This window comes from Bufo gargarizans, chromosome 2 (genome assembly GCF_014858855.1).
Source record: "Bufo gargarizans isolate SCDJY-AF-19 chromosome 2, ASM1485885v1, whole genome shotgun sequence".
NCBI classification, from domain to species: Eukaryota; Metazoa; Chordata; class Amphibia; order Anura; family Bufonidae; genus Bufo; species Bufo gargarizans.
This window is the reverse complement of record NC_058081.1, coordinates 611,231,760-611,259,177: the sequence shown is the minus strand read 5'-3', so window position 1 is coordinate 611,259,177 and position 27,418 is coordinate 611,231,760. Positions and strand designations below refer to the sequence as shown.

Genomic DNA, 27,418 nt, shown 5'->3' with positions numbered 1-27,418 from the left:
GTGAATGAGGCTTAAGTGATTTATTTCTATGACTACACTTTATATAGATTATAGCTATATATAATCCAGAAAATGGTGTGCATATGCATTAAGAGTGAATACATATGGAAATATTTGGTTTAGGCTCCATTCACATGTCCGTAGTGTGTTTTGCGGATCCGCAAAACACGGAGACCGGCAATGTGCGGTCCGCATAGAAATGAATGGGTCCGCAGAATGCGGAACGAAATTGCAGATGTGTGAATGGAGCCTATTTGTGACCAAGGATTTAGTTCTATAACCAGGATAACTCGTGAGGAGGCTCAGGCCTTCTCCAGGCTGCTATATTAGCTTCAGCCCAGGCTACCAATGGTGCTACCTCATATTTAATTAAAATGCATTTACAATGTACATGTTGGAAATGACAATGCCTGCAATAGTCACAAAAGTGATGACCTAAACAATGTTGGTTTCTCAGTTGACAAATCTCCCTCTTCATTACCAGAAATAAGGTATCTCCCCTCGTTTTGAGGCTCTGCCCCTCTCCAGTTCCAGTAACTGGAGATAGTTGTACGGAAAACAAGGACCATTGATGATGTTACTGCCCCCTCCTGGATGCACACTTCACTGCAGGCAGTTCAGGAAATCATCACAGGACCAGACATTTTTTCGGTTCTTTCACTCTAGTTCTTTATAGATATAAATTAGATGCAACCGGTGAAGAATACCGTGTCAGCCGAGGCTGTATATTAAATAGCAGATCTCATTATCTAGCAGCATCAGTGAGTATCAGGACTCTGCAAGTTTTAAAATAACAAAATATACAAATTAACTAACGTTAATGAGAAATAAAACTTCCCAGAAAGATAAAAGGTGGTGAGAAGGCCGTGAGTGTCCAACGTCCTTTACAGTACAAGAGTCTCAGTTTGGTCAGTGTCCATTTCCACCTTCGCTGCTTTACTTGGCTTTATCGCGAAGGAAATAGACTAAAAGTTCATAAGTTGAAAGGACAATGGCCGTGTTGGGAATCTGCCGGAAAAGTTGAGCTAAAAGTCCTCTGTAAAAGGCTGCGTAGCCCTCTTCCCGCGCCACCAGCCGCGCCGTCTGGCAGAACGTCTGGTACTTGCTCCCTTCTTCTCGAAGCCTTGTGCGGATGACCTCTGTGAAGGGAGGACAGGATCATGTCAGTCACAGCAGAACATTACACAGATGTACACTATTGAAGGGCATCTATAAGATACCACAGTTGGCAGTAACAAGCCATCCATCTGGGGACAGATGCCAATTAAAGGGCTTCTCTGGGAATTACTTAAAATGGCGGCCAGCAACCTGTCCTACAATGAGAGCAGGACTGGTTGCCTCCACTTGCAGAGCTGCTTAGGGGGTGAGGCCCCCCTACACACTATGCTCTGGCACTTGCATATACTACACGTTGTTCTTGTCAGGCTGCTCAGCCACAATGGCATATAGGCAGGATCACATCACTTCCATCTGTTTTAGAACCGTGTAGTGAGGCCCCATTGACAATGTGTGTAGGACAGGTTGCGGATGGCCAATTTAAATCCCAGAGAAACCCTTTAAGGGTGGGTTCATATATTGTTTATCCTATATTTTATTTAAAGGAATGCTACAGGCATATATGATACAGACTTCGGCCTTCCGTCTGAGGGGGGCGGGGCATGACAGATTATTTGTTTAGCGTTCTTTGAACCCTTTCGACATGTACCATGTCCTCAAGCCCTGTACTAGGCACAATATGTACCCCCCTTTTATTATGAAAGGTCATAGAAAACAATGTTGTTAAAGGGGTTGTCGGGCTTTTAAATATTAAATGACCTATTCTCAGGATAGGTCATCAATATCAGATCGGCGGGGGTCTGACACCCCCGATCAGCTGTTTGAAGAGGAGGCGAGCGCCGCCTCCTCTTCACCATTTACCTTCTCCTCGTCACCTCTGCAGCGGTGAGCAGGTGTAATTACACCTAACCGTTCCCATACACTTGTATAGGAGGGATCCATCCCATTGAAATTAATGGGTCGGCTTGGGTGTAATTACACCTGCTCACCGCTGTAGAGGCGATGGCGAGAAGGTAAACAGTGAAGAGGAGGCAGCGCTGCCTCCTCTTCAAACAGCTGATCGGCGGGGGTGACGGGAGTCGGACCCCTGCCGATCTGATATTGATGATCTATCCTGAGGATAGGTCATCAATATTAAAAGCCCGGAGAACCCCTTTAATATATTCCAGAGACTATACCTCCCAGCATAGCACACAGCTGATAACACCAAACCTACCGTGTGGGTACGCAATGCAGGAGGCACATCCCTTGGAGAAGGCAGCAGCAAACATTAACCCTAAGAAGTTGGCGGAGGTCTTCTCTCCGGTACTGGCATTGGCCGCTGAAAGGTGCAGCTCTTCCAGGTGTTTCTTTAATCCCTCGTATATGACAAAGCAGATCATTGTCTCAGAGATCCCTGCATATGAGGCAGTGAGACCCCTGTAGAAGCCCCTCATGCCCTCTGTCTGGTACACGTAGCGGGCACACTGCAGCGCATTCATCTGCTTGGAACCTTTCACCCTAATAACACAAGATGATATTGAGGAGGTGATAAGTATCTCCTATGGGAGAGGTAGACTCGGCACAAAGAAATTAGCAGTGTCCGTAACCCTACCTTCTCTCAAGTTGCATCCGTGTTTTCACCATCCAGATTGGATTCATCATTGTATTTGTAACAAATGCTGCAAGACAAAGAGCAGAGCGGGTCATTGTAGGGTATAGTCCTGAATCATAACCATGTCAGTGACCTGCTGGACTTCCACTAAGACAGGGATGCCCAATCTGTGGCCCTCCAACTGTTGCAAAACTACAATTCCCAGCATGCTTGGTCAGACTACATCTATTAGGGCATGGTGGTTTTGCAACCGCAGGATGAGGCAGGAGTAATTCACATGACTTGCAGTTCTCCAGTGTCACACTAGGGGACAGTGTGCAGCCAGAAATGCTCATCGCTCTGTCACACTCCCTAGGCTGCTAGCTCAGCCTGAGAGGGACGTTCAGCCCCCACTGCAATTATTAAAATGTACTGCAGAGCGGCACATCCCTGCAATGCCGTCAGTACAGCAATGGCTCTGCAGATAGCAGGCAGCATTCTAGAACTGCAGACCTGGGGCTGGTGGGGGGGGGGGGGGGTTACTGTATTGTAATCTCCTTGGCGAAGCAAAAAGGAAAGAGAAACTGAAGATATGTGCACGCATTATGTAAAATGGCTACAGCATTCATAATGTTATAGACCAGTGTTTCCCAACCAGTGTGCCTCCAGCTGTTGCAAAACTACAACTCCCAGCATGCCTTGACAGCCTTTGGCTGTGCGGGCATGCTGGGAGTTGTAGTTTTGCAACAGCTGGAGGCACACTGGTTGGGAAACACTGTTATAGACAACGACATGAAAAGCAATTCCCCCAAATACAGTGATTTATGTACTTGTCCTACTAATTTCCTGCAGAAGGTAAAACTCTAGGACTGCTCCTACATAATATATCAGGGGTTGTCTAACAGGGCGATTCCCAAAATACCAAGCTTAGTGAATGTAAGTATGTTAATCTATTTATTAAGTGGCTCATCTGTTTGCTGACACGGGATTTGGTGCTCGTATCTATAGGACCCACCCTATCATGCAGTGTGTGTGTGTGTGTGTGTGTGTGTGTGTGTGTGTGTGTGTGTGTGTGTGTGTGTGTGTGTGTGTGTGTGTATATATATATATAAAAAATAAACACAAATTAGATAGGCACTCACCATCTGAAAAATATGTCATATTCTAGGTTCTTCAAAGTAGCCACCTTTTGCTTTGATTACTGCTTTGCACACTCTTGTCAGTCTCTTGATGAGCTTCAAGAGGTAGTCATCTGAAATGGTCTTCACTTCACAGGTGTGCCATTTCAGGTGACTACCTCTTGAAGCTCATCAAGAGAATGCCAAGAGAGTGTGCAAAGCAGTAATCAAAGCAAAAGGTGGCTACTTTGAAGAACCTAGAATATTACATATTTTCAGTTGTTTCACACTTTTTTGTTATGTATATAATTCCACATGTGTTAATTCATAGTTTTGATGCCTTCAGTGTGAATCTACAATTTTCATAGTCATGAAAATAAAGAAAACTCTTTGAATGAGAAGGTGTGTCCAAACTTTTGGTCTGTACTGTATATTTCAATAAATTCTTGTTGTACATAGTGAACTCAGTTGAGTGCCCTATCTAATTTCTGGCATTTATCTGCAGAATCCTTTCCGCCTCGTGCACTGATCACCCTATAAACCCAGCCACCTCTCTACGGTTTCCATCTGGGACCGTTTACAGGGATCAGCCTGTGAGAGACAATGAACAGGTCGTTCTCTGTATGAGGGATTTGTGCAAAAAGGGCCTGGTAACAACAGGATTGTTCTGGTGCCTGGAGCGGAAAATTCTCTGTGTACGGTCATTAGCTAAGGGATGTGGAATCTGTATGTATTCCCTGTGCAGCCAAACTACATGGGGGTTGGAGACGGCAAATATATTGTAGGCAAAGTCTATCATAATAACTGCATATTCATTATAAAATATTCATTTCCATGACGTGTGAGCACCAACAACCTTCTGCACTGACGCATCAGAATACTACTTCCAGAAGAGTAACTTGAGGCTTTTGATATGTAATGTGGCCCCCGTGTATCGTGTGACATTTATAATGCTGGTAGAGGGGCCTCAGGCACAAGCGAGCAAGTGCAACAGATACCTCTGTGCCCCCTAAAGATCCATCTCTGCTGCTCTTATGCAGATGAGCCCCCTCAAGTGCCAGAATGTAGATGAGACTATAGGTTCTGCACCCCTATAGCTACAGCACTGACTGGGGCTCAACAGATATGTCCATAGAATCATATGAAAGGTGCCCATAGACTTCTTCCCTGTGAACAAAAGTATCGGGCCCTGAAATTGAACAGGTGTAATCTTTCTTTCCCCCAAAATCTGTTATGGAAGGGGGGGGGGGGGGGGCAGGAAATGGCTCACAAAGTGGTCGGCCTGTGTCGCCAAAATCGACAGGTTCAGCTGATGACTTTTGTGTTGTTATGGATACTGTGTTCTGCAAGCATAAGATCTATAGAAAAAAAAAAAGAAGTTCTAAAAAGCAAAAAATATATCTGCTCTCACACAGGGAGAACATTAAACTGGACACCAAACCGTGGTGTGAAAAGGGATGGATGACATGAGCAGGTGCGACCATAAAATGAAAGGGCATGTCAGGACATACACAGCGTGGCGGCCATCAATCATACAGGATCCAGCGGTCAGTAAGTTGATGTATCTAGCAGATCATTTACCTGCACATCCTGCAGAACACATGTGCACGAGGTTACTGTTGGGAACAAATATGGTATTGAACTGCTCCTTGGCTTTCGAGTACGATGCAAAGTAGACGGCCCTGCGGAAAAAGACGAGAGGCTCGGCGACTGCAGAACAGACTGTGGGCAAACACAAGCAGCTGGCGTGTGCTTGGTACCGGATCCAGCACGGAACCAGGCCAAGAGCCAGGCTTAAAGGGGCAGGGACAGGGCAATTAACAGGTATGGCTAAAATACTAATAAATGATAGGTATATTATTAACAACAGGGCCTCTTTTCCTTACGCACCATTTTGATAGTAGAGACCCCAAATCCCCTCTGTGTTTAGTGTCCGATGCTTTACCCCCAGTATTAAGAATCCAATATTGTAGTGCTCACAGATTCACAATTTCACAAGCAGTTCTTTCATTCTGTCATAGGATATGGGGCAGAGTTCAAGGGATATCTGTTATCCATAAGACAGTAGTGCAGTATAGGGTCGGACTGTGCACTTATCAGCTACAGATAACACAAGTGGTAAGGGCAAGGCCACGGACAAGTACTGCACTCACTAGTACCAGGATCGGAAACAATGGCTTAGGCCAGGGATCAGCAACCTTCGGCACTCCAGCTGCTGTGGATCTACAACTCCCAGCATGCAAACATGCTTGGCTGTGCTTTTAACTCCTATAAAAGTGAATGGAGCAATCTGGGAGTTGTAGTTTCAGAACACCAGGAGTGCCGGAGGATGCTGATCCCTGGCTTAGGCCATGCTGGTGCTGTACAACTAAGACTACTTTCACACTCACGTTTGGTGCGGATCCGTCATGCATCTGCACAAACGCATCCGTTCAGATAATACAACCGCATGCTTCCGTTCAGAACGGGTCCATTTGTATTATCTTTAACATAGCCAAAACGGATCCATCTTATACACCATTGAAAGTCAATGGGGGACGGATCAGTTTTCTATTGTGCCAGATTGTGTCAGTGAAAACGTGGATCCGTTTGGCTCAGTTTCGTCAGACGGACACAAAAACGCTCCAAAGCGGAATGGAGGCGGAACAGAGCCAAACTGATGCATTCTGAGCAGATCCTTATCCATTCAGAATGCATTAAGGGCAAAACTGATTCGTTTTGGACCGCTTGTGAGATTCCTGAACGGACCTCACAAACGGAAACCAAAACGCCAGTGTGCCTAATGAGCAATAAGCAATTTCTTGCATTTCAGCAATACTTAGACCAAATCATTCTCCACTTACCTGGAAGGAGCCACACCAATTAGATTAGGACCCAGTCCCCGGAAAAGAGATTTTGGACCTTCTTTTTCAAGGATGGATCTAAAATGCAAAAAATAAATTAATATAACTGGAAGATACTATGGTATTTCCTTGTATTAGTAAACTTTTATGGGAAGATTATGTTGCAATTTCCATATGACTACATGATGCTACGTACATTATACCAGGAAGCTGAGGTGTGATACAAACTTTCCCAATCACTGTCATTCTCTAAGAATAAGTGCACTTCCTTCTCAGGATCTACCCCAGAGCAGTAACCAGAAAACAAAGGCATAACGAGAAACCATAATGTGGTTTTCCACTTACCATGTGTCATTTTTAATATTAACGTCTTGTGGCAGAGGGGTGTCTAAGCCGGGTGAAGGGGCAAGTGCTACCTCTGTGCCACCTATAGCTACACCCCTGCCAGAAAATCACGGAGAGGGGATAGGACAGGTCTCAGTCCTATATGCACACTTAGTATCTTCACAAGGAGACTTGAGACATGTTTTCAGTAGGAAAGGATCAGAGTCCAGTGGTTGGGTCCTAAATTAGGCCCTAATTCACACATACGTGGATTTTCACGCACCACGTCTCGCCTAAGGAGGCCCTTTGCTACTTAGATGGGAAGCCATACGATAAAAGATCCCTGAAGCACTAATTGCTACTCTCGGTGCTCCATAGCTCCTGTAGTCCACACCGGGATCACAGCCATTAGCCGGCCAGTCAAAGCTCCTAAATCACAGACTATAAAGGGTAATGGTCGCCAACTGAATAAGGGTACTTTCACACTAGCGTTTTTCTTTTCCGGCGCCGAGTTCCGTCCTAGGGGCTCAAATCCGGAAAAGAAAAGATGAATGGAGAGCAATCCGTTCAGGATGCATCAGGAGGTCTTCAGTTCAGTCTTTTTGACTGATCAGGCTTTTCAGAAAACCGTAGCATGCAGTATTTTTACCTCCGGCCAAAAATCCTGAACACTTTGACTGAACGCCGGATCCGGCCTTTTTCCCGTTGACTTGCATTAATGCCGGATCCGGCACCGTGTGTTCCGTCAAACCGGATCCGGCTTTTGCATGTTAAACTCGAAAAATGTTAGTTCATGTCCGTTTTTTCCAAAGCATTTTTTCATTGTGATCAAAATCCTGATCAGGATTCAAATGTAATCAGTTTTCACACATTTTGCCGGATCCGGCGGGCAGTTCCGGCGACGGAATTGCATGCCGGATTCAAACAACGCTAGTGTGAAAGTAGCCTAATGCTGAAACAGCTCAATGTGAACGGCTGGCTATGGAACCCTGATACCATGCTGAATAGGCCCCTCGTATCAGATTGGCACACAGTACTGCTACCTGCCAAGAATGAATAGAAGGTGGCGGTGATGGAGGAGTTCTCTATGTCCTGTGTCTGCTTAATGAACTAATAATTATTTCAGTCTGTGGCAATATGCCTGTATTATTCTGGGAAAACGGGTCACAGCGTGTTACTGTGATTCAGCAGAGTACTGGATAGGGAAGTCGGCATACATGACAGGTGGTGATACTAAACATGAAATGCTGGCTTCAGTCCATGCTTCGAATCGGTAAGACAAGACTCAGTGGTGCGATGTGTTGCAGCAAAGGCAATTCAGCTTTTTGCTGCAGTCCGATACAGAATTCTGGCCCATTTAGCTCAGCAAATATCCCCATTATCTTCTTACTTGCATTACAATAGTCAGATTATATCAGTGGTTTCAAACCTATGTCTATCCAGCTGTTACCAAACTATAACTCCCAGCATGTCTTGACTGCAGCAGGCATCACTAATGGCTAACCAATTTTTAGTTAAGGTGTCTGAAACGCTCCCAAAGTAATGACCCTTTCCCCTCTACTTACTTCTAGATTTTGTAAACATTTTAAAGGCTGATAATTTTATTAAAAAGTATTGTTTATCTAAATGGTTACTCCGAGAATGTGGAGGGGGTCTCAGGCAGAGAAGCTGCAGTGAATTCACAGCAGTTCTGTCATTAAAAGGGGTTATCCAGGAAATGATAACGAAGACCTAGTCTCAGGATTGGTTATCATTATCACATCTGCGGACTAACAGCAGCTCACCAAGCACAACGCCGTATGTAGTATAGTGGCTGTGCTTGGTATTGCAGCTCATCCCTATTCATTTCAATGGGGTCGAGATGCAACTAGCTCATGTGACCCATGTACTGTGACATCACATGGCCTAGGAAGAGGTCGCAGCTCTCACTGGACGCCTGACCTCTTCTAACAGCTGGTCGGCGGGAGATGGACCCCCACCAATCTGATATTGATGACCTATCCAAAGGATGCGCCATCAATATCATTTCCAAGATAACCCCTTTAAGCTGCTCCAGGTATATTAGGGAATTGCTGTTTATGCAATTTCCTAACACTGTGACTGATGGTTGCGTGGAGCTACAGTCCTACAACCACCGCCGCAGGGCATACAAACCATGGCAGGTTCCCCTACTTTCTGGAGGCCAGCCACGCCATTATTCTTCCGATTTAGATTGCTCTGCCATTCTGCATTATGAACGTGTACCTTGTAAACCCGTTTACCTGAGAAAATATTAGACTGATCCACAATAAGCCGCTCAAGCTGGTTTATTTTACAAGTGAATATATGGGGAGGAAAGCAGAACGGCGGCTGGTACTGACCGGACTCAACAAACTCCCAAGGACTTACTTGAGAACCTGCAATAAGCTGGGGGAGACGGACGTGGCGGGTCTCACGACTCCTCCTCCGCTGAGGGTCCCTAGCTGAACCTGAGGGTAGTAAACTGGTTGCAGGGCGATTCTTGAGGACTGTAACCGTGTCTTGATTACTTCCAGGGGACACGTAGCAATAGCACCCACGGTACCCGCACACCTGCACAGAGAAAAACAAATGATCAGGCGATCACAAAAATAAAAACAACATGATACTAAAGATTATACTGTAAATGTTATCATCTCCTATTCACCAATTATCTGGTACTACTTTTAGAGAGTCTCCTCCTGGGTGGCGGCCAGGTTCCTGTAGATCACTTTGCACTATTTTTGGAAGTCTGAGGCTACTTTCACACTAGCGTTTTAGTTTTCCGGTATTGAGATTCGTCATAGGCTCTCAATACCGGAAAAAAAACGCTTCAGTTTTGTCCCCATTCATTGTCAATGGGGGAAAAACTGAAGGGAATGCTCCAAAATGCATTTCGTTCCATTCTCATACAGGACAGCAAACCGCAGCATGGTGCGGTTTGCTTTATGTCCTGAGATGTGGAGCAAAACCGATCCGTCATGACCACAATGCAAGTCAATGGAGACGGATCTATTTTCTCTGACACAATAGAAAACTGATTGGTCTCCCATTGACTTTCAATGGAGTTCATGACGGATCTGTCTTGGCAATGTTAAAGATAATACAACGGGATCCGTTAATAACGGATGCAGATGTTGTATTATCAGTAACGGAAGCGTTCTTGCTGAACCCTGCCAGATCCAGTAAAAGCGCTCGTGTGAAAGTAGCCTAAGCAAGGAGTTTTCAAGCGTTTCCCATAATATGGTTGTCCCATGGAGCGATATGGAACGTGAGAAGGAATTTACACAAGGTCATAAAAATGTGTTGGGACATTGCTTACACTTCGTTGTGGGAAGAGACAAGTGAAAAGCTAAAATGTTAGAACAAGCCGGAGACTTCGTGTTCCCGATCGTTGTCCTCAATGAGTTCACATTGTACTGGAAAATCACTGCACAGTCGCCTGAGGAATGAGCTGCCCCCACAAGGGGAATAAGAGTCTCTCCTATACAGAGATCTAGTTTTAAGAGAAAAAGTGGAACTTCGTTCTTAAGCCCCAGTGCAATGTGGCGCCCACCTACCATGTAGAATATTGATGTCCTTATGTGACTTTGGCTTCAGTTCCCACTTCTGCACCCCTATAGCTACACCCATGGGTTAAAAACCCTTCTCTACCCTCCGTTTTGTCCAATTCTGCCTTGAGCTGAAGACCTGAATGATCTAACACAGTTAAAAGTGACTTGCTGCTTTACAATGCCACGAAAAAGTCTGTGGTTGTTAGGCAGTGTACCCCTAGCAACCGGACTGTCAGACAGGACTCAAAGCTGGATTGGTACCATTCCAGAAGTGTCCCGCTGGCAGCAGTCACGTCATCAAAAATACATTGAGAACCTCCTTCTTTATGGGGGAACTCCTCCCAAACACGTGCACCACAGCCACTAAGGGCTCATGCACATAACCGTTGTGTGTTCGGCCGTCTGCAAATTGCAGGGCCGACCCTTAATAGAACAGTCCTATCCTTGGCCGTAAGGTGGGCAATAATAGGATATGTTCTATTTTTTTCAGGAACGGACACCGAATGCACACAGAGCGATTTCCTTTTTTTTTTTTTTTTTTTTTTTTTTGGGCCCCACTAAAGTAATGGTTCTGCATACGGGCTGCAAAAAAAAAAAAAGAAAGAAAGAAAAAAAAGTGTATGTGTGCATGAGAAAAAAAAATCACAGAAAAAACTAAGATAAAAACATCCTGCACGATATGATACAAATGTGCGGATGTCACTGGCCATATTATTGAAGAAAACCACAGAAATAAGATAATAATGCACTTAGTAAAGTAGATGCAAGCACTATATATGGACAAAGTCCTCACTCTGATATGATAAAATCTGAGACACTTAGTCAATATATTTTGATCAAAACACATCTAAGCCCGCCTACCGAACGCCAAGGTGGTCTCAGGTCAGGCGGGTCCTAAGCTAAACCTACCTAAGCCGTTGGGCTTCTATGTTCAGGAGCGCAGACGCCGCACATATGGTGTGCTGCTCCTAGTAACCTCCATGTGCATCAAGCAACCAATGGGAGGAGGAGCAAGCACAGCCATATGTATATGTGTGCATGAGCCCTAAAACAGAACTTTCCTTCGACACTCTGCCATTAACAGGCCAGTTCACAGTCATCCATCCATGTCCTCCAGTGTCCCTTGATCCTACCCCTGTACTGCCATGTTTTCCTAGTGTTCCTTCACCTGAATGTCAAGGTTACCTGCACCGGGACGGCTGCCAGTGAACTCATTTTCCTGGAAGGAGATGCGGGAGGTTTTGCATAAACAGACGTCACTGTAATGTTGTTTTTCCTTCTGACGTGACAAGACAAGTTTCTGGAGCTATTCTGAACACAAAGCGATTTCCTGGATCTGATCCATGCTGTAACCCTGTGCAACCATCCAGACGCTTCATTCCCTATCTCCTGATAGATTGTCAGCTCTTGCGAGCAGGGCCCTCATCCCCTTGTAACTGTCGACTTGTAATGTAATATATGATCTTGTACAGCGCTGCAGAATATGTTGGCGTGATATAAATAAAGAATATGATTATTATTCCATAGAAATAAAAAAAAAAAAAAAAAATAAGGGGGCTTGACCTTGATGACACAGCCCCTGAAGACGCCATTCTGGAAGTTAGGCAGGACTCTTACTTCTGCAGAGCCAAAAGATAAAATCTGCTGCGGGGTCACCTCATTTACAAACCCTAGTTACTGTATGTGCAATATTGGACACAGCCCATGGCCAAGAATAGTGCCATTTCCAAGGTGGGTGGATAGGTGGGGGGAATAGGCAGTCCCATGCTTTTCTCACGGTATGAACTACTGTAGAAGAGAAGTGTGTCATAAATCTGGGAGTGTTACCCCAGCCTTCGTTTCACACTTTCCGCAACTTCCCTGAAGCAAGGAAATAACTGACCTGAGCCCCGAGCAAACAGCCACTCCTTGCTCCATAGAAAACAATGGCAACCTGTATGGTTTAATGTCACTCTGTGATGCCAGACAGGTGACGTCACAGAACCCACATATCGCCTGCCTCACAAGTGTCTTTCTACAATCCTGTCCTCGGTGACATTAGCCACTGAATCACATTGCGGGTCATGAGAAGCCCTTATATGACCCCCTGGCACATGGTCACCGCACGACCACACTCCTGACAGCTGACGGTATCACATGCATCTGTCTATTTAGATCTACATTGTCATCTTCTCCAGAGAAACCTTTAATGTAGTTTATTCCTAAATGTTTCAAGTTCATTTATTAACAAACACTTGCCTTAGTCTTACACTCCAGTCACATCCAGAGCTGCATTTAAACATTCTGCTGCTTCCACTGCAGTCTCCAGTATATATACATATGTAATGACCTAGTGGCTTTACAACCATCAACCAAGCACTAGTGATGCCCTGTCACAGGAAGCCAGCTGATTTGCAGATGCAGCTCTGGATGTGAATGGAGAAGGACACCCTGCAGTCAGCATAAGATCGAGTTAAGCAAATTGTTTACAAAACTGCCCAACATTAGGTGTGTGAAATGTAAAACGAGCAACCACGTCCTGAGGAAGCCGGGGCTGGGAGATGTTCCATTACCGGCATCCCACCCGCTTTCCAAATTTGCAAGTGAAATAAGCAGCAGGGGCTTTTTAAGCTTAAAAGCATTCTCTGGCATCGTCCTGTCACCACGGGCACGGCTCGGGCTATTACCATCTGCATCGGCACACTGCCCGGCCGGCCCGAGCCTCCGACGTGACATCCTGCAGCACAGACAAAACCCGGCCTGGCTTAGTGCAATCCTCTCCAGAGCGCCCGACACAGCAAAAAGAGCATGGTGGGAGTTGTAGTAGCAGCAGAAAAATCAAACTGTGCCTGTAGACACCTTTCGGGAGCCTTCACATGCCGCAGATTTTGTTGCAGAAAATTTCTGCAACTGAAAATCAGATCCATTCTAAATGGCGGTTGTTTTGGCAGGAAGCACATGGATTCCGGCAACCACCATTCACATGAATGTAGGGCTGCAGATAATTTTAGTAATGAAGTATTCCACCGATTCATCGAGTACTCTAATAAGGAAAAGCTAATTAAAAGTAACTTTTTCTATAAAAACTCATCAGCTCTCCTGCCATCAGTTCCACCCTCCAATGCCACTAGCTCCTCCCCCCAGTGCCACTATCTTCCCCATGTCATTAGTTGCTCCCCATCCAATGCCACCAGCTACCCCCAGTGCGATAAACTCCCCCCAGTGCCACCAGTTCCCCCACTCCCCCTCCTAGCCAACAATGCCGAGCCGCAGCGCCAGTGAACTAAAATACTTACCTTTCCTGTAGGGGGCGCTGCCGACACTCCAGAGATCTTCCATCCTCTTCGTCACGTGCTGTACTGGGATCTGAAGTCACACAGCATCAGGTCATAGTGCGTGCTTACGTGCACTGTGTCCTGATGTGTGTACGTCAGGATCCAGTGCAGCGCTGTGCGGGCAGATGGGTGACCATGGAGCGAAAGTAAGTAATAGCAAGCTCTTCATGCACACACCATGGTCACGTGGCACAAAACGAATCATTGATGCAAAAAATTTGCATCGAGGATTTTTTTGTGTCGAGTTAATCGATTAATTCAAGTAATCGTTTCCGCCCTACATGAATGGAACTAATTCTCAGTCCCAGAAGTTTTCTGCAAATAAAAAAAATCTGCTGCATGAGAGGGCACCTTTATAGTCAGATGTGTTGCCAATGGCGACTACAAAGTCATCATTCCAGTACAGTTTGGTTGCCATCGGCAACCCCTTTCTTGCACAGGTTACAATGTAACACTGATAGGTCACTAGTGAGATTTCCCTTTGTGTATTATGCAGGTCTTAAAGCTCAATTACCTCCATGCAGGGACAGATTAAAGGGGTTGTACTACGAAAAATATTCAACAGTTTTTAAACCAGCTCCTCAATCTGAATACTTTTGCAATTGCACATAATTTAAAATTTTGTATAACCACTGAGTTATTCAATAAAATCTATCTTTATAGCGCCACCTGCTGTTTGTTCTTTTTCTTATTTCTTTGATCTGCTTACTGAGAAGGCCGCACATGCTCAGTTTCATCCAACTGCCTCCTGAGCTGTGATGGGGAGAGCTGAGACACGCCCCCTGAGCTGCAGCAGATTGGACACTCCCCTTGAGCTGTCAGCTTGATATAAATCTAGCAGAGTAATGAACGGGGAGATCTCTGGATCCATGTGAGGTGCAGAGCTGGTTCTAGCTTTGTTAGAAAGGTGTTATGTACTATATGATGTCTGATTTTCATTTACACTAGTCATGGCATAACCCCTTTAAAGGGACACTGTCAGGCCTTCTGAGCATAATTAGATCTTTATATGCCCTCCTAGGTCTTGTAATAAGTTTCCAATTCATATAAGTATTATCCCTATGCACATTGTAAAACGTGAAAAATAATCTTTATAATCAGCTGTCAATCAACTGTCCTTTATGCCCAAGGGGCGTTCTTTGCGCCGCATTTGTGCCCAGCCGCGCCCCAACTGCCGAATCCTTAGACACGCCCATCTCATTAGAATTCGCTTCGCTGGGCGGTATTTTCCTGTCCCCGACATTCGGAGATCCTGCGCATGCGCCCGGCCCCTATTGAGGCAAAATACCGCCCAGCGAAGTGAATTATAATGAGATGGGCGTGTCTAAGGATTCGGCAGTTGGGGCGCGGCTGGGCACAAATGCGGCGCAAAGAACGCCCCTTGGGCATAAATATGCTCAGAAGGCCTGACAGTGTACCTTTAACATCTATGGAAGGCACCTGGCCTTAGTCAGGAATCATGTGTGACAAGGCTGTCTAGTAAAAATATGACTCCCTCTCCTACTTGCCAAACAGTGCTGCAATATTACTGTAATACAGTGCAAGCACGGTGACATCATTATAAAGTAAGCCAAGCAGCCAATCAGATTACGGGAGCTTGTCAGGACTCAAGATACATGGAAGAAAAACTGGAACTGGTATGAGCAAAGGAATGGGACAGCAAACAAAAGCTATACGCTCGCGTTTGGAAGGGAAACTGTACCAGTAGAAGGCACCATTATGAATTTTGCTCTGGAGCCTCATCATTTATATACAGCAGCATGAGTAATCTCCCTGTTCTTTTAATATCCCAAGTCACACTGGTAATGACCTTATGGACAAATGAGGCCCTCAGGCCCAATCCTCTTAATGCTGGATAATAAATATTTCATTGGACGGAAATGAAACACAGAAGAAAAAGAGCCAATTACGAGAACTAATGAGAAGCATATCAGACATAGAATAAATTACCCTCTCTTTAGCCACTTCTTAGTTTTAACCGTTTTTGGAAAAGCTGGGTGGCAACCAATATGGCCAACGTTACTCCCACCAGCTTTCTCAGACTGGATTATCACGTTAGACAAATATACCATTCAGGAATCAGGACTTTAGAGAAACTAGATGCCCTAGTGATGCGGGCTGTACTGGTGACTATCTCTCCCCCCCCCCCCCCCGCCAATGCACATACAGCTCAGGTGTGAACAGGTGCCATTAACGATTAATAACCCGCTATCCACGCCGTGGCGACTCCGATTCTGCCCTGGTTTTCTGTTATCACCATGTCTCTTTAAGGGACAATGCCCAAGTGTGCACAAAGTTCACTTCTCACAAGCTGCGGAGACATGATGCAACATTGCACCAGCTCGCTGCCGGTGTACTGAGACACTCCTGTCCTGACACGGAGAAGGAGGAGAAGAGCAGATGTGAATACGCCTTCATGCAACTTTTTGGTCCCCCAGCTGCTCCGTAGTGCCATTTCTGGAATGGTAGAAACCAGTCTAGTTTTCTCCACCAGATAAACTACACACAGTATGTCCATTATACAGTGTTATGAGACGCCGTCGGCATCCACGAGTGATAACGAGTTAGAATGAACAGAAGATGAGGACTGCGACACAGCCAGGAGGAACAGAGATACACACAATGGCCATGTTACCCCTGGCACTAAGGGTGACCTGGGATTTTCACCCCCAAAAACAAGAGGCTAGGAGGAGGGAGAAGACTAGGCTATGCCATGGATATGAACATCACAGGCAAAGGAGAGGGTGAGCACGAGGGAAAAATAGCATTACCCTCCCATGTGTACTACTTCATTTCCTCTGCCAGCTTCCGCGATTATAGCGGGCAGTCAGCTCCTTACCCAGCCGCTGCATGACAGGGGCTTGTCAGCCATTTTCCCCGTTCTAGACCACTCATATCGCGTTTTTGCAGCAGTCCCCCCTTTTTAAACAGTATCTTTATTGTATATGTCCCACGTAGAGAAGCTGAAAAAATGAGTTTATACTGATATGCTAATTAGGTCTGGCAAGTTATGGTCTAAAGTGCCCAGGCCCCTTGCCAATGTGCCCACCTAACAACTCCCTTTGCAGTCCTCTGGCCCACCCTGCCCTCCTCTCCTAGTTTGGCGGCGGATGGTGCGGGAGCAAGAGGCAGAGGAGGATGGCAAAACAAAGTGGCCATCTTAATCAGTGCCTGTCAAAAGAACAATAGCGCTGTCAAACCCTTATCCTAATTCTACTAATCTACTATTATACCTGCAGATAACATCCTCCCATCACAGCAGCAGTAAACTGACAATGGGTTCTCCATTTATACAGGATCTGATTTACGCTGACGGCTACAAAACAGTATTATGTATTACATTTTCAATGGTACAGTATAGGGCTGAAACAATTACTTGATTGAATCGAGGAATTCGACACAAAAAAAAATAATCTTCAATGCAAATTTTTTGCAACGAGGCCACGTTTGTGTCATGTGACCACGGAGTGGGAGTGAAGCTTGTCACTCACCACTCCGTGGCCTCCCGACTCCCTACACATCAGCGCACATACAGTATCAGCGCCACTTCCCGGAGGCCAATCACAGCTTCTAGCGCAAGAGCAATGCAGATGAGAGCTCTTTTGCTATTGGCGTATATTTGCAAAGGGTGATTGGCTGGTAACGGATGATGGGCGGGGCTCTGGGCAAAGCTGTGCGCTGCCTGTATATTGTTGCAGCTTCCGGTAAACACCATTACGGAACGAATGTCAGTGTAATAAGTTCTGTGTACGGCGTTGTGTGTGGACTCCGCACGTCTCTCACTCTCGTGGCCCAGTAGTTGTTTGTAAGGGCAGTACTGGGCTCCTACTGTGCTGTGGAGGGCTCACAATTCATTGTAGAGTTGGGGGAAGTGCTGTGTCTGGACGTGTGCGCTGTGCTGGTCCTTGTGACCGGACTGTACGGAGGAAGGAAGGGCTGACCACCTTACTGCTTTGTGGCGGGCACAGGCGACAGTGGTCTGTGTGGTTTCAGGAGGGCTGCCCCCCATGAGTGTGGCTGGTACCTTAGTGAGGAGAGTTGGTATATCCTGAAGGGCCAGTGGTGTCCATGTGGCAGGGGGTCCGGCAGGACATGGCTTTGAGGGGGAAGGGAACCCCGATCCATGTTGTTTGGGAAGGCCAGGACATGAGTGGTGTTCATTGGTCTTGGTTAGAATTGTGACACTGGTTGCGGTGGTCTGCATTGTGGCTGGCAGTAGAGAGAGTGGCGGTGGTCTCGCATTGTGGCTGGCAGTAGAAGGAGTGGCGGTGGTCTCGCATTGTGGCTGGCAGTAGAAGGAGTGGCGGTGGTCTCGCATTGTGGCTGGCAGTAGAAGGAGTGGCGGTGGTCTCGCATTGTGGCTGGCAGTAGAAGGAGTGGCGGTGGTCTCGCATTGTGGCTGGCAGTAGAAGGAGTGGCGGTGGTCTCGCATTGTGGCTGGCAGTAGAGAGAGTGGCGGTGGTCTCGCATTGTGGCTGGCAGTAGAGAGAGTGGCGGTGGTCTCGCATTGTGGCTGGCAGTAGAGAGAGTGGCGGTGGCCTGCATTGTTGCTGGCAGTAGAGAGAGTGGCGGTGGTCTCGCAATGTGGCTGCCAGTAGAGAAAGTGGCGGTGGTCTCGCAATGTGGCTGCCAGTAGAGAGAGTGGCGGTGGAGTGTGCAGCATTTTTTGTCCGGATCCCCATTACAGTCAATAGGCATTCAGCTACGACAGTGAACAGACTGCCGAAGTTCACAACATAACCTTAGATACACATGCTGGAGTATACCCAGATACAACCAGCTATATGCTCTCATTGACTATAATGTGGTCCAATGTTCCGGCATACATGCTGGGTATCATCCAAAGCGTTTTTTTTTTGTCCCAGCTTGAATGCTGTAACAAGGCCGGACTCCATTACAGTCAATGGCTGCAGCAGCCGGCAGTGTCCAGCTATACCCGGTACGGTACATTCCGGCTGTTCTTCTGACAGAATGTATATTGCAGCTGTGAAAGAAGCCTTATGTGTGCAATTATGTGCTATATCACTGTAAGAAATACAAATACCTGTTTATAAAGCAATACCTTATTTTAAGAAGGTTTTTCTCAGAGTACTCGATTAATATCATATGTACAGCGCTATGGAATGAATGGCGCTTTAATAATAATCGTAAAAATAATCGCTTACTGCAGCCCTAGTACAGTACTGCTATAGTGAAAAATAAAACCAGCCATAAACTCTTTAGAAAAATAGATTTCTATGAATATTGAGCTTAAAGGAAAATACCCCCTTTCTGACCGAAGTGTCTTTAAAGGAGAACGAAGAGAAAAGGTATGCTGTTAGTCACTGACTGCAAGCAAAGATCTTGTGAACAGAGCAATACAAAAAGTGTATTAGAAAGATGCAATAACTAGCTGGATTATCAAACCTTCTGAATTATCAGAGAATAAACTGGTCATTTCTATTCCATTTTTTGCTGCCCAGTTTGTGACATTTTAGATGATCTTGCGGTTCCATCACCGGACGCTGGATCAGAGTCTGTGTCCGTGCACCGTCAGTTATATTCTGCAGGATGGAGACCCCCGGCGGCCTCCGGGAAGGGGTGCAGCCAGCCTGTCTGCAGTCATTTCCTGGGCTAATTGGCATATCACCATCACACCCTTCCTCCTCACCCTGCGCCTAACCGCAGACCGCACAATACAATGCACCAATGCTGGCATCACCATGCTATAATCCGTGGATGGCATCCCACCTCTTGTATTTCTCATGGTCTTCCACCGCACAGTGGCCCTCATGTCCCCTTAGACACCATAGCCCTGGGTGAGGCTGGGTGAGGCTGCAATGTCTATATAGGGTTCTCACCTAAAATGTCTATAGAAAAACAGAGGTCATACCCCACACCCAAATCAGGAGACAAAAAAGAGGAACAAAACCGGCTCTTCACGTCATTGTGTTATGGCAACATATTTTCTTAAGGATCAGAGAAGAATAAAATAAGCACAGTCAGATACGGAATGCGCCGTCCTGCAACATTGTGTCATAGAGACTAGCGCTGCGATGAGGCTGGGCCCCATGATGTGCACTGGACTGCAGCTTGTATGCATTCTGATGGCGTGGAGTGATGCCCGCACTCCCAGTAAGTCAATGGAGATAAGGCCCATTGCAGACAAGCATGAGCGGATTAGATCCGGATGCGTTCAGTGAAAAATGCGCGATTTTGCAAACAAGTCCATTCAGTTTTGTTTGCGATCGCGTTCAGTTTTTATTGAGCGGGTGCAATGTGATTTAATGCATTTTGCAAACGCGTGATAAAAAAACAGGAATGTTTACAAACAATATCTCTTAGCAACCATCCGTGAAAAACGCATTGCATCTGCACTTACTTGCGGATGCGATGCGATTTTCACGCAGCCCCATACACTTCTATGGGGCCAGCGTTGCGTGAAAAACGCAGAATATAGAACATGCTGCGATTTTCACGCAACGCACTTATCCCAGAAGCGCAGCTCTCCGATATCTCACCTCTCTAGCGATTCCCAACCACCGAGCAGCAAGGATCTCCATCTCTATATACTGCTTTTGTGGATCTGTGTCAATCTTCTTTTAAAGGCACGAAACAGAGATCCTTGCTGCTCGTTGGTTGGGAATCGCTGAAGCGGAGAGAAATTGGAGAGCTGCGCTACTGGGAAAAGTGAATGAATGGATGGCTAGCAATTTGCAATGAAGGTCCAGATGGGCGTTACCAGTTGGTGGTGGTGGTGGGGGGGGGGGTTATCCCTGACAGTCTGTCACTGGCAGCTATTATTGCATAAGTGTCAGAATGTGCAGAAACACTCCTACTGGTAACGCCCAGCTGGACCTTTACTGCAAACTGATGCCAATTCATTCAGAACTTCTAGCAGGAATAATAAAGGAATGGCACATCACTGAGTTATAAGAACAGATGCTTACAAGTGGTTACTAAAACAGACATATCAGGAGACGTGCAGGATAAAGAAGGAATAGCAGTAACCCCCTTACTAAAAATCTACAGGATCAGCAGAAAAAAAAAAAAACAATTACACAGAAAGGGATCCAGAATCCCGAATTGCAGCAGCTACCTCCGAATTTGCATGTTCCTGACCGTACGTGGACGCTGCACATGTGACCTGAGCCATCATCATGGACATAATCCAGCCTCATCCACCAGGACCACAGATCAGCCCAGTGCACGGCCCATTGTGAGGCAGGGGAGGTTATGTAAGCAGGAGGGGGGCCGTTATATAATCGCAGGGACACACTCTGCTCTAGAAAGATCCAGACCTTTACCACTTCCTTCCCCCCACAGGCCAGGAATAGTCGCTGGATGGCTTTGGTGTATGAGTTACATAATACATGTAATAAAAGGGTTTCCACTTTCCAGGCATTCTCATGTCATCTCTCCAGCTGTAGTAGGGCATGCTGGGAGTTGTAGTTCTGCAATTATAGCCCATGCACTGCTGGTATACCCACCTCTGGCCTGGAGGGGGGCACATGAGGTCCTATAAATGGGCAATAAATAGATATTCTTGTCAGGATGTTTCCAGCTGCTTAAGGGTGCATTCACACGACCGTAAGTGTTTTGCGGTCCGCAAAACACGGATACCGGCAGTGTGCGTTCCGCAATTCGCGGACCGCACATGGCCAGCGCTATATAGAGAATGCTTAAGCTTGTCCGCAGTTGCAGACAAGAATAGGACATGCTCAATCTTTTTTGCAGGGCCACGGAACAGAACAACGGATGCGGACAGTACACGGTGTGCTGTTCGCATCTTTTGCGGCCCCATTGAAATGAATGTCCTATTCTTGTCTGTTTTAGGGATTGTTACAATGGATCCGCAAAAAATAAAAAATAAACGGATGTCATCCATTTTTTTTTTTTTGCGGCTCCGCAATTTACAGACCACAAAACACATACGGTCGTGTGCATGTAGCCATACTGGGATACACAAATTATTCTCTTATGTTTCTTGCCTGACACGCTAATGTCCATCTGTATGATGAAACGTGGCTCATCGTGGAAGACAACCCTTTGCCAAAATGTAAGCCTTTTCTGCCGAAGCAACTTTGTTAGCAGGGGTGCAGTGACCATTCGTCTGCTTCGAAGACCCATGTTCACCTCTCACATCAGTGGCACGTGGTGCTCCGGAGTGTAGTGGTGCCATGTGTCCACCCACGATACACTTTCACCACAGCAGCTTGAGAACTGGTCCCAAACAGAACAGTTTTGGCCCAAAAGCCAATAATCATCCCTTTTTAGAACTATGATAAATCTCCCCTTTTACCCTTAAAGGGAACCTGTCATCGGGATTTTGTGTATAGAGCTGGGGACATGGGTTGCTAGATGACCACTAGCACATCCGCAATACCCAGTCCCCATAGCTCTGTGTGCTTTTATTGTGTAAATAAACCGATTTGATACATATGCAAATTAACCTGAGATGAGTCCTGTCCCTGACTCATCTCACATACAGGACTCATCTCAGGTTAATTTGCATATGTATCAAACTGGTTTATTTACACAATAAAAGCACACAGAGCTTTGGGGACTAGGTATTGCGGATGTGCTAGCGGCCATCTAGCAACCCATGTCCTCAGCTCTATACACAAAATCCCAGTGACAGGTTCCCTTTAACAGTAATGAGGGATATGTAAGTAGACAGCCAATGGCACACCTTATATACCCACCACGCCAGCTAACCACACGTGACTTCCTTCATGAGCTACACACTGCCCATAGAGGTGAGCGAACCGCGCTTCGGATCCAACTTCAGTACCGAAGCCGACTTCTTCACAGACTTAATAAATTTTGCTTCTGCACAGCACATACATTTTAAAACTACATGCACACGAACGTATTTTGTTTCCGTGTACGTTCATTTTTTTTTGCGGTTTGGATGCGGATCCATTCATTTCAATGGGTCCGCAAAAAATGACGACAGAACACCGTGTGCTGTCCGCATCTGTATATGCGTTCTAGTAGCCCCGCACAACAATATAGAGAAAGTCCTATTCTCGTCCGTTTTGTGAACAAGGATAGGCATTGTTACAATGGATCCCCCCCAAAAAAACAAATGCAGTACAGATGCCAAAAGGACGTCATCCGTATTTTTGGCGGATCAGTGTTTTGCGGTCATGTGAATGTAACCTAATGCTGTACAGACAGGTCTCCGCACAGCATTAATACAAAGTTGGGGAACAAATCGACTTCAGATGTTGGATCCAAAGCGTGATTCGCTCACCCCTAGCTGCCGACATCCAAAGTAGGAAGTGGTCATAATACCGGAGGCACAGGTGAAAAAAGTCACATTCAATTTACCACCGGCTGCTCTGATCAGATATGTCTCAAACCTACGACAGGAATTAATGCACAAGACCAAATACCTGAGCAATAACCGCGGTGTGCGGCACACAAAGGGTTAGGAAATGCAGAACATAGCATGGGAGGAAATTACGCCTGAGTCACGGGAAAGTAAAGAAGCATCAAAAGAATGTAAACTGAACCCACACAATGACACAACCCTCACGTCAGGCCATCAGCAGGCTCCTTCCAGGTTACTGGAGCACATGCTCGCCCCGTGGATGAATGAGCCGCCGGCAGCGCAATGGCTGACTTCTAGAAAAGTCACTAACTCTGGCCACAGTATAGAAGACTTAAAGGGATACTCAGACAGCAGTAGGCACACAGGGGGTTAATCTACTCAACCCTGCCTCTCTTAGGCCTGGCCGTGCGGGCCACAATGCACGAACACCCACCGTAGGGGAGCCGCACTTTAATTCACTTTAATGGGTCTGCAATCCGGCCGTTCCACAAAAACATAGAACATGTCCTATCTTTTTGCGGAACGGAAGTATGGTACGAAACCCCACGGAAGCAATCCGTAGTGCTTCCGTAGGGTTCCGTTCCGTGCTTCCGTTCCACACCATTCCGCATCTCTGGATTTGCGGACCCATTGAAGTGAATGGATCCGCATCCGTGATGCGTAATGCACATAGAACGGTGCCAGCATATTGAAGGTCCGCTATACGGCCATGGGGCGCACACGTTCATGTGGAATAAGCCTTAGGCCTCTTGCACACGACCATGGTTTGGTTCCGCATCAGAGACACATTTTTTGCAGCTCGGGTGTGGACCCATTTACTTCAATGGGGCAGTAAACGATGCAGACAGCACTCCGTGTGCTGTCCGCATCCGTTGCTCCGTTCCGTAGCCCCGCAAAAATTATAGATCATGTCCTATTCTTGTCCGTTTTGCAGACAAAAATAGGCATTTCTATAAGGGCTCGTGCACACGACCGTTGTTGTTTTGCAGTCCGTTTTTCCCTGATACGTTGTTCCATATCTGAGGTTTTTTTCTTCTCTGACTAAAGTCCTCTTCTGTTCCGTTATTCCACAAAACATATCCGTATGGTTTCCGTATTTGATCCGTTTTTTGAGTATCGGAAACGGAAACAGTAACTTATTAAATCACCAAACACATGAGCAAATGGGCCGGGCATAGCATTTCTACAGTGTGGCTCAGCAAAATACGGATGACATACGGATGTGTTCGGTGTGCGTTTCGTATTTTTTGCGGACCTATTGGCTTGAATAGGGCCTCGGACCGTGATTTGCGGACAATAAAAGGACATGCACTACTTTTTTGCGGAACAGAAATACGGAAAGGGAATGCACACAGAGTACCTTCCGTTGTTTTTGAAGACCAATTGAAGTGAATGGTTCCGCATATGGTCCGCCCAAAAACAACGAACGGAAAGAAAATACGTTCATGTGCATGAGCCCTAAGGCCTCATGCACACAAATGTATGTTGTTTCCGTGTCAATTTTTTTTGCGGATAGGATGCGGACACATTCATTTTAATGGGTCCGCAAAAAATGCGGACAGTACACCGTGTGCTGTCCGCATCAGTAGGTCCATTCCGTAGCCCCGCAAAAAAAAATAGAACATGTCCTATTCTTGTCCGTTTTAGGCATTTTTTACGGATGCATTGTAAGGCCTCATGCACACGACCGTTTTTTTTTTAAGGTCCGTGAAAACGGGGTCCGTAGGTCCGTGATCCGTGACCGTTTTTTCGTCCGTGGGTCTTCCTTGTTTTTTAGAGGATCCACGGACATGAAAAATGAAAAAAAAAATCTAAGTCAAGTTTGCCATTGAAATGATAGGAAAAAACGGACACGGATGACAATCTTGTGTGCATCCGTGATTTTTCACGGACCCATTGACTTGAATGGGTCCGTGAACCGTTGGCCGTGAAAAAAAATAGGACAGGTCTTATTTTTTTCACGGCCAGGAAACACGGATCACGGATGCGGCTGCCAAACGGTGCATTTTCCGATTTTTCCACTGACCCATTGAAAGTCAATGGGTCCGTGAAAAAAAACGGAAAACGGCACAACGGCCACGGATGCACACAACGGTCGTGTGCATGAGGCCTAACAAAGGATGACATCTGTATGCCATCGTTTTTTTTTTTTTGTTTTTTTTTACAGATCCATTGTAACAATGCCTAAAACGGACAAGAATAGGACATGTTAAATTTTTTTGGGCGGGGCTACGAAACGGACATACTGATGCGGACAGCACACGGTGTGCTAACCGCATTTTTTGACCGACCCATTAAAATGAACGAGCCCGCATCCTAGCCCAAAAAAAAAAAACGCAACGGACACGGAAACAAACAACGTTCGTGTGCATGTAGCCTAATGGTTTCCCTCCGGGAGGTCAATTTAAAGGGATTCTTCACCGCAGCTGTTCCCGGGCACATGACTGGAGGTAAACAGGCTGCCTGTCCTGGGACACGTCCTATATGGGTACACACAGAGCGCATGGGTGAACGCAGGGATACAAATGTCAGACCGGACTATTTCATTGCCCAGTGCCCCCATCACATCACGAGCCGCAGTAACTGCACCTCTTTACCCAATGGCTTTACCAGTCACCTTCAGACACAAGACTAGCGACACCCCCACATGACCAGTGACAATGTGGCCGGAGCAGAGGCCTTTCCCCATAACAAGGCCAGCCACAATACCCCCATAATGTCATACTAGACAGAGCAGCGCGTCTATGATTGCAGTCTACGGACATAGGTGACAGGGGCCATGCATAGCCGTGGCCTCCACCATGGGGCTCTCCGGCTATTGCAAAACCATAACTCCCAGTATGGGCATGCTGGGAGCTGTAGTTCTGCAAGAGTCGGAGACCCGCTGCTACCTAATATACTTTGAGGAAATCAGTCAGAAGCATTACTACTACTAAACCCATTTAAAATGGAATTTAACCCATCACTACTTGACCGTTTCGATTCTAGAAACTAATCGTAACCCATGCGGCGACCAAGTGAATCATCGGGGAGAAAATCGTTTGTAGCTAAATGACAACCACCAGCAACGAGTAGCATTATAATATCCACACTGCCTGGCTGCTGACAGGAACCCGTCTGCGCCACGACATTGACGCAGCATCAGCAGCACTGGTAGCCCTCAGCTTAGAGGTGGCACATCCCCCGCCATGTGTCTGTCATCTCCATGTGACCTTGCCTGCAGCCACGCTTCCTTCCTGTGACTCTGGGGCTGCCCTTACGGCAAGAAGCAAGGACTGCTCCTTACAGGACAGCGGGGAAGGGGTTAAGTGGCAGAACACGTGAAGATGATGGACCTATATAGAAACCAGGAGATGGATGCCACCTGACTGCATTACTAAGATTGCCTGGCACAGAGTCACCCAGCAGACTGCGCTGTATCCATTCAGCCATGTGCAGATATTATACCGTGCATCTGCACTACGCTTTATTTTATTACACTATTCTAATAATCAGACTACTTCATATCCCACTGCTATAATACACTACGCTTTATTATATTACACTATTCTCTATCAAATTATACTACTTTATATCATACAGCAATAATATGTTATATTGCATTACACTATTTTATATTACATTTCATTATACTATGTTACATTCTATATAGTATATATTTTACACTATGCTTCATATTATACTGTGTTATATTACACTATATTTTATTATATGATATACTGTGTTACTTTACAGTACACCATGTTATATTACATTATACTATATATGCTTTATATGACCTCATACTACTTTGTATTACAATATATTATATACTATACATAATATAGTGTATTACACTGTGCTTTATATTACACAGTTTTATTGCAGTATAGGATATTGCCCTATGTTATATATTGTACGTTAGATTACACTATGGTTTATTATAGCATATACTATCTGATATTACACTATAGTATTAATACCCCTGGTCCTGTCGGGTGACACAATTATTACCACATATACTGTATATGTAGATTATAACGGGGACTATACACCTGCCTTGCTGCAGTGGAACTAACAAGTCCCAGCAGGTGACAGGACATGCTGGGCACTGTAGTTCCTCTGTGTGATGTAATATCATGCCATACAACTTATGGTTCTAATGCCGCTCTTACCCTCCGGCCAGGAGGTGCATAAGGGTGTCCTTGCTCTGAGCCATGTCCCCGGCTGCTGGACGGATAGGGTCTCGGCGTCTCCGGTCAGTCCCTCATCCTCCCGCTAGCTCTCCGCTCTCTCTCTCTCTCGGCTGGCCGGTAGAAGCCGGTTTTCTCTTTACAGCCG

The 27,418-nt window shown here is 46.0% G+C and overlaps 1 protein-coding gene across 1 annotated transcript; it reads right to left on the bottom strand.

Moving 5' to 3' along the window:
- On the bottom strand, nt 1-27,418 carry SLC25A33 (solute carrier family 25 member 33). The gene is made up of 7 exons (XM_044282033.1): nt 27,253-27,418; nt 9,303-9,485; nt 6,591-6,668; nt 5,329-5,429; nt 2,651-2,717; nt 2,273-2,556; nt 1-1,139 (listed from the first exon to the last, which is right to left on the bottom strand). The coding sequence occupies exons 1-7, from the start codon at nt 27,294-27,296 to the stop codon at nt 937-939; spliced, it is 960 nt and encodes a 319-aa protein (XP_044137968.1). The 5' UTR covers nt 27,297-27,418; the 3' UTR covers nt 1-936.

What these genes read in the sequence shown, in the direction of transcription:
- SLC25A33 (XM_044282033.1), bottom strand. Translation starts at nt 27,296, where the DNA reads ATGGCTCAGAGCAAGGACACCCTTATGCACCTCCTGGCCGGAGG. An exon ending in AGCTTATTGCAGGTTCTCAA is followed by an intron (nt 6,669 to 9,302) that starts GTAAGTCCTTGG and finishes TTTGCATTTTAG; the next exon opens with ATCCATCCTTGAAAAAGAAG. An exon ending in ATTGGTGTGGCTCCTTCCAG is followed by an intron (nt 5,430 to 6,590) that starts GTAAGTGGAGAA and finishes CTTTTTCCGCAG; the next exon opens with GGCCGTCTACTTTGCATCGT.